The 7,500-nt window shown below is 47.9% G+C and overlaps 1 protein-coding gene across 1 annotated transcript in view; it reads right to left on the reverse strand.

Annotated features, from left to right (window-relative positions):
• The window catches only part of celsr3 (cadherin, EGF LAG seven-pass G-type receptor 3), a 123,035-nt gene that overhangs the window by 54,982 nt on the left and 60,553 nt on the right, over positions 1-7,500 (reverse strand). Inside the window, exons 15-18 of the mRNA XM_063209446.1 lie at positions 6,996-7,165; positions 6,318-6,503; positions 3,387-3,497; positions 889-1,057 (exon numbers count right to left, since the gene is read on the reverse strand). Coding sequence (XP_063065516.1) covers positions 889-1,057; positions 3,387-3,497; positions 6,318-6,503; positions 6,996-7,165 — 636 coding nt within the window. The remainder of the gene's footprint in view (positions 1-888; positions 1,058-3,386; positions 3,498-6,317; positions 6,504-6,995; positions 7,166-7,500) is intronic.

Consider the following 7,500-nt stretch of genomic DNA (forward strand, 5'->3'; position numbering starts at 1 on the left):
TACTAGGAGCTTTACTGCCTTTTCGGATTCTGTTTGATTTTTTGGTAATGAAAAACACGCAGCACCAACCATATTACATTCTGTGTGCTATTTATAGCTACGGACATCAGGGAGTTTCAAGTCTAGCTTCTTGGTGTAAATTTTAATGGAGGAAATACTACTACATGAGAGCAGGCTATGATGAAAACAAACGAGCGAACCATTAAAATCAGCTGTCAAAATGGTATGCAGACAGTGACAGTGATTCTCTAATGGCGAACCAAAGCAGAAATAAAAATTTAATTTAAAGCTTCATACTGTGCGACTGGGATGCTGCTGATGTAAAGCACCAGGAGGTCCTTGATTCTAATGTTATCTTATTTATTTTACTTAGCGGTCTATTTTATTTCACTCACTGCCAAGGGAAGAGCTCTACATCCACCATGATATCCATGGTTACGAATATACCACGCGCATATATGTATTCCTCATCAAGGGGAGCACTGTAGCTTCAGGGATGTCCATGGTTAGGAATACATACAGCCTCGGTCCAAACAGCTAAGGGACAGTACTGTTATGCCGGGGACCCGGGTTCGAATCCAGCCTGAGGTCGCTTCCAGATCCTCCCCCATCTCCCTCTTCTACTCATTTCCTGTCACACTAAAACTGATCTGTCTGAATAAAAGCTTAAAAGCCCCCAAATGTACATACAAAGTATTATTTATGAGATTTTTACAAGACAGTATATGACATGAAGAAAGATAGAGTATAGTTGAAAAAGGACCCAAGTTGGACTTGAACTTTGGTCCCCATGGGCATGTCATATCGGGTCGGGTTCCGTAGAGCTCTGCATGACAGCACCACCCATACTACACCCATCATACTGTAAAAGAAAACATAGTGGCTTACCTGGCTCGCAGATGCACGTGTGCTTCTCCCATTCGTCAGCGCACCTGCTGTGGGCGGGGCAAGGAGAAGAGAGGCAGGCGTCTCCGACAGGGCAGCCAGTCTCCACCTTCACTGACCGGGACGGCCGAGGCAGAGGAGGAGAATCGGGACGCACCCCCAAACGCACCCCCTGTGAAGAAGAACACACAGACCGGTGCACGCACACATGTACGCACGCATGCATGCACGCACACATGCATGCACACACACACACACGGAAAGAAACACAGATCAGTTCAGTAACTTTCTTGCATGTCTTTGTTTATCCAGTATTTCTGTATTGCCAGCATGTGACAAATAAATATCCTTGTATCCTTCGGGCCTTGAGAAAGCTCCCCAAAGACACACACACACACACACACACACACACACACACACACACACACACACACACACACACACACACACACACACACACACACACACACACACACACACACACACACACACACACACACTCCTCTCTTTTCATTTCCTTGCTTTATCTCTGGCCCTTCGCTGACACACACACACACACACACACACACACACACACACGCACGCACGCACGCACGCACGCACGCACGCACGCACGCACGCACGCACGCACACACACACACACACACACACACACACACAGAGCTACTACTACTATAAAAGTACTATTACTACTACATCCACCCACACACATTTTTTCAATGAGAAAGATATTTGCTCTGTAAATCCACATGAGAGTGAAATAAGACTTTCAGAAGCAGACATTCAGGCAGCTGCAGTTGCTATGGCGACAGGGTAGGGGCTCACCTGAATGCAGCCGCGGAGCCCTAGACTCCCCCGACACTCACACACAACTCCTTCCTCCGTTCACACACACACACACACACACACACACACACACACACACACACACACACACACACACACACACACACACACACACACACACACACACACACACACACACACACACACACACACACACACACACACACACACACACACACACACACCTCCTAACTCCATCCTCCCTACCTGAACCCCTCTGGGTTTCAGAGTTTCCATCCACACATGCATGCACGCGCGCACACATGCACGTGCGCACGCAGGCACGTACGCAGGCATGCACGCACGCACGCACGCACGCACGCACACACACACACACACACACACACACACACACACACACACACTCCTTGCCTTCTCCAAAGTCCTGCAGGAGCCTATCAGCCCAAATGTGGCTCTTCCACCTGACATTTACCCCCACAGCTCGAGTCAGACACGTGTAAGATATTTGTCGGCTGCCCTGCCCTGTTTTCCCTATTCACTTTGCATTGGGTGAGGTCACGTTACCTGCTGCCATGTGAAAAACGTTCAGTTCTTGATGGATGGTGCTGCGCTTTCTCTATGGCCCTGGGTGGCCCTCAGTGACCCCGCCTCCATCAAACAGAACCACCATCCATCGTGAATTGGTGTACACATGACGAGTTCAGATGCAAAAAAAAACTAAGTGCCTTTTCAGTCAATAATGTTAATTCATTTTTATTTAATACAAAGCTTTCAAACTTTTTTCATATTTTTATTATTTTATTTATGCAATATAACTATTTATATGTATTATCAAGTACATAAATGTAAACCAAACTAACAACGGGGTTCTCTAAAAATATAGAAGTGCAGGTCTTCAGAAATGGAGTTAGGGGGTTTTGCATCTGAACTCTTCACATGCACTTGGTTCCAGGGTTACACACCACCACATGCATACCCCACCCCACCCTAACCTACTATGGTCACAGGGTATGGCAGGCTTATTCAGCTATCGGCTCACAGGCAGAGTTGCCAGATGAGGCTGATGATTTCCAGCCAATTCTATTGATATCTATGTCCAAAAATTGTACCCGCAGACGGCCATCCTAAGCAGCCCTGCCCACACAGGTCAAATTCCTCAAATTCCTCTCCGGAGCCCAAGACTTCCTCCGTCCTCCCTACCTAAACCACTCTATACACTCTGCAGAGTTTGGCAATGCTTTGCTCTCTGGTCACATGGTTTTACTGTAAGCTAGCCTCAAAGGTTACAAGTTAATCCATCCCTGTAGGCCTACTGCCCTCCTCTGTCCTCCGTACCTAAATCTCCGGAGACCAGAGCTCCGTCCGTCCTTCCAACCTAAACACCTTGAAACCCTCTATGCCCCCACCTCCACCTAAGAAAGTGCCCCTGCCGGCTGCTACCTCAGCCCCTTAAACCCCTCTATACCCCACCACCACCACCCCCACCCACAACAGTGTCCTGGGTATAGGGTCTCACCTGAATGCAGCCACGTATGCCACTCTGTACCTCTCCGGTGCCCAGCACTCCCTTGGTCCTCCCTACATAAACCCCTTGAAACCCTCCATTAACCCCAATTCCCCCCACCTACAACAGACACACACACACTCACACACACACACAGACCCACAACAGTGGCCTGTGTATAGGGTCTCACCTGGATGCAGCCTCGTATGCCACTCTGCACCTCTCCGGAGCCCAGCACTCCCCCCACATGCAGGTGCTTCACCTTCAGCCCGTGGATCTCATTACCCACTATCACCGTGCCCTGCAGGAGGAAGACAAGCACATGGTCAGAGAGATAAGGAGAGAGAGGAGAGAAGAGAAGAGAAGAGAAGAGAAGAGAAGAGGAGAGGAGAGGAGAGAAGAGAAGAGAAAAGAAGAGAAGAGGGAGAGAGAGGGGGGAGAGAGGGGAGAGAGAGAGAGAGAGAGAGAGAGAGAGAGAGAGAGAGAGAGAGAGAGAGAGAGAGAGAGAGAGAGAGAGAGAGAAAGAGAAAGAGAACAGAACTGACTACATTATGTGAGAAGAAACCAAAAGTCGGTGCACCAATGGCAAAGGGAAGAAAAGAAGAAAGAACATGCAAAAGGAAGACAGAGAGGTCTGTCTTTAATAGGTGTGTGTGTGTGAGAGAGAGAGAGGTTTTCATTTCTTATTCATCCAGCTCAAGGTAGACAAAGGACTTCAGTTGTATGCAACTGGTGCAGCAGGACGAGACAGGAAGGGGGAGAGAGAGGGGGGGGGAGAGAGAGAGAGAGAGAGAGAGAGAGAGAGAGAGAGAGAGAGAGAGAGAGAGAGAGAGAGAGAGGAGAGAGAGAGAGAGAGAGAGAGAGAGAGAGAGAGAGAGAGAGAGACAGAGACAGAGACAGAGACAGAGACAGAGAAAGAGAGATAAAAGGAAGGGATTAAAAAAAAACACTTTTCTGTGATAAAGACATGAGGGACAGACTGAGCTGTGGGCAACAGTTTGAGAGATCGATCATATGAATGAGAGACTTCCATGCCTCGCAGACACAGAGTTCACATATGGATATGGTAGTCTGTTTATGTGGTGTGCATACATGCATGTGATGGGTGGATGGGTGTCGGTGCATGTGTTTGTGTGTGTGTGTGCATGTGCCTGTGTGTGTGTGTGTGTGTGTGTGTGTGTGTGTGTGTGTGTGTGTGTGTGTAGTATGTGCATGCCTGTGTGTGCAATGTGCATACGTGTCTGTGCACGAGTGTAAGTACAGTATGTGTGCATGGATGCATGTGTGAGTGTGCAGTCATGTGTGCAGTTTCCGTATGTGACTGTATGTGTACACTGTGCTGGTATGTTTCAGATGAAAACAATAGCCCAGGGCTAAGTCTTGACAACACAGTTAGGATTAGGCGCAAGGATTACAGAGGATGCAGTAGAAGAGATTATCATGTCAGATTATTATAAGAGACGGCTGGCGGATGGTGATGTGTGGCGAAGGTCAAAGATGGTGGGTCAGGCTGGGAGGGTACGGCCTCCTTTACCTCCTTGAAGAGCCTCTTGAAATACTTTTATACGGGGAAATGCAGCCTTAAGATCAGAGGGTTGCCGGTTCGAGTCCCACCCTTACCTCTCTCTGCCGCACTGCCATCCATGGCTGAAGGGATCTTGAGCAAGGCACCTCACCCAAATTGCTCCAGGGACTGTAACCAATACCCTAAATAACTGTACGTCACTTTGGATAAAAGTGTCAGCTACGTGTAATGTAATGTAATATAATGTAATGAAAAGGCTCACAAATGTTTTGTGTACAAAACATGAATTTGACCACAAAAGCCCTAACCGTTTATTGTTTATTGTTCCTACCAAGGTAATGACCCTCAGTTTTTNTTGGAAAAAAGGTTCGCACACTTTGGATTTTTTCTTCTTTAAGTTATTTTTTCTTCTTTTTATTTATCCAAGAGTGGATAAATAAAAGGAAGAAAAAATAACTTAAAGAAGAAAAAATCCAAAGTGTGCGAACCTTTTTTCCAAAAATACGTAATATTTGTGTTCAGCACCAGGGATTGTGCACAAGTAACTCTCTACAAATGACCCTCAGTTTACCATGAGGTGGAGGAAGAGACAAAGAAAGTCTGTGGACAACAGGCAATCTAGAATGTCCCCCAGAGAGTGCAGCCCTCCTTGACCTGCTTGAAGAGCCTCTTGCTAGGGGTGTAAATCCCAGATTCCATGATGATACGATTCGATATCGATATCTTAAGGCAGTTATTCGATTGTTTTCTATACTTACATGCCTCACGATAAGATGCGTTTTGTTTCGATTCGATTTTTTTCCAATTATTTTTCCACTTCCACATTATGTTGCACAATCAACAGCTAGGACATTAACAGGGATTATTAGATTATTTTCGATACTTAAGAATGCCCCACAATACTATGCGATTCGATTCGATTGTCGGCCGTAGGATAAATGCATCGATACATATCGATTGTTATTTACACCTCTACCTCTTGCCATGCTTCATTATGTGGGGAAAGGTTCACATGTTCACGTGTATGAAAGGTAAAGGAGTCCTACCACTAAAATAATAGCCTGACTCTCTCCAGACTGGTGTAGTTCCATGCAGCTTTGCAAGCTCACCAGCTAGGTCTGGAAGAGTGTGCGTTAGATTCACCTTTAGAAGGCATGGCTTTATCTATCATTTGTCTGTCCTTGACACCCACAAATTCCTTCAAAAACATATTCTCTGTACATCTCTAAAGAATTAATATAGTCTACCATCTGTCGTGTGACTCCTCAATGTGAGCTGTGACCAATGGCTGTGCGCAATGTGAGCAGTAGTTACTGTTTCTTAATATGGCTGTGTATGTCTGTCTTTGCATGTCTGTGTGTCTTTGTGTGTGTGTGTGTGTGTGTGTGTGTGTGTGTGTGTGTGTGTGTGTGTGTGTGTGTGTGTGTGTGTGTGTGTGTGTGTGTGTGTGTGTGTGTGTGTGTGTGTGTGTGTGTGTGTGTGTGTGTGTGTGTGTGTGTGTGTATGTGTGTGTGTGTCTGTCTGTCTGTCTTTGCATGTCTCTGTTTGTGTGTCATTGTTTGTCCTTGTGTGTGTGTCAGGAAGGCCTCACTGCACCTGGTAGAGTCCGAAGTCGAGGCGTAGCGTGGCCACGTATCGGGTCTCTCGGCCGCTCCTGACGTCCCGGAGTTCCATCTGGAGGTCGTGCCAGCGGCCGTCACACACCTGCACCTGGTCCAGACGCAGACGCACGGGCCGCGTGGTCCCCTTGGCCACCGAGAACACCAGCTGGCCCGCTATCAGCTGCAGAGACACACACACACAGATGTGCAGTATCAGTGGCAGAACAACTGCACACAGGACCCCAGGGCAAGACACTTCTGGGGGTTCCTATACGGCCTGCCAAGGTCACAATAGGGCCCCCACCACCAATGCAAGAGTGCCCCGGGCCCTGGGGCAAATGCCCTGCTCGCCCTCCCTATAACTCCACCCCTGTACAGTAATGTAACTACCAGTGAGGGGTGAAATCGACTCATTCGTTACAATTCATGAAGTACAGTATTGTAACTACCAGTGGTGGGTGAAACTGATTCATTACTTACTGTACAATCCAGTGCCACCTACTACAAATGGCCTTGTTCTACCTGTCTAATTCAACCAGGTAATCATTCAACCAGCCACTGACCTGGCTGAAATGTACAGTACAGGTATAACCAAGTGATTTTGAATATGTGGCACTAGATTGTCACTAAGAGAGAGAGAGAGAAATCGAGTACAGTGCAGTGCAGTGCTGACCTGGAAGATGAGGCTGGTGTACTGGCCGGCCTGGGCCTGCAGCAGCACCCCCTCCTTGGCGCGCGTGCGGAACACCAGGCCCAGGTACCAGGGCGTGGAGATGGTCACGTCGTTCTTCAGGTCCCACCAGAGGGCGCTGTTACCCAGGAAGCGGTGGGGGTGGGGCATGACTGGGGTGTGGCAGGGCGGGGCGGGACGGGGGGAGCGCGACAGAGAGAGAGAAATGGAGAAAGACGGAGACGGAGAGAGGGAGAAAGGGAGAGACGGAGAGATGGAGAGACGGAGAGAGAGAGAGAAAGAGAAAGAGAGAGAGATGTAGAGAGACGAAGAGATGGAGAGAGGTAGAGAGAGGTCAGGTCAGTTGATTTACGACTATAGGTCATGTGCTGTAGTCAAAGATGACGGATGGCCAAGATTTGTCATGATAAATATGTCAAGAATTGTTTCACTTCCTGGAGCTACGACTGCACAAACAAGTGGGAGGGCGTGGGGTAGTGCCCTCCGT

The sequence above is a fragment of the Engraulis encrasicolus genome, chromosome 10 (genome assembly GCF_034702125.1).
Source record: "Engraulis encrasicolus isolate BLACKSEA-1 chromosome 10, IST_EnEncr_1.0, whole genome shotgun sequence".
Lineage (NCBI taxonomy): Eukaryota > Metazoa > Chordata > Actinopteri > Clupeiformes > Engraulidae > Engraulis > Engraulis encrasicolus.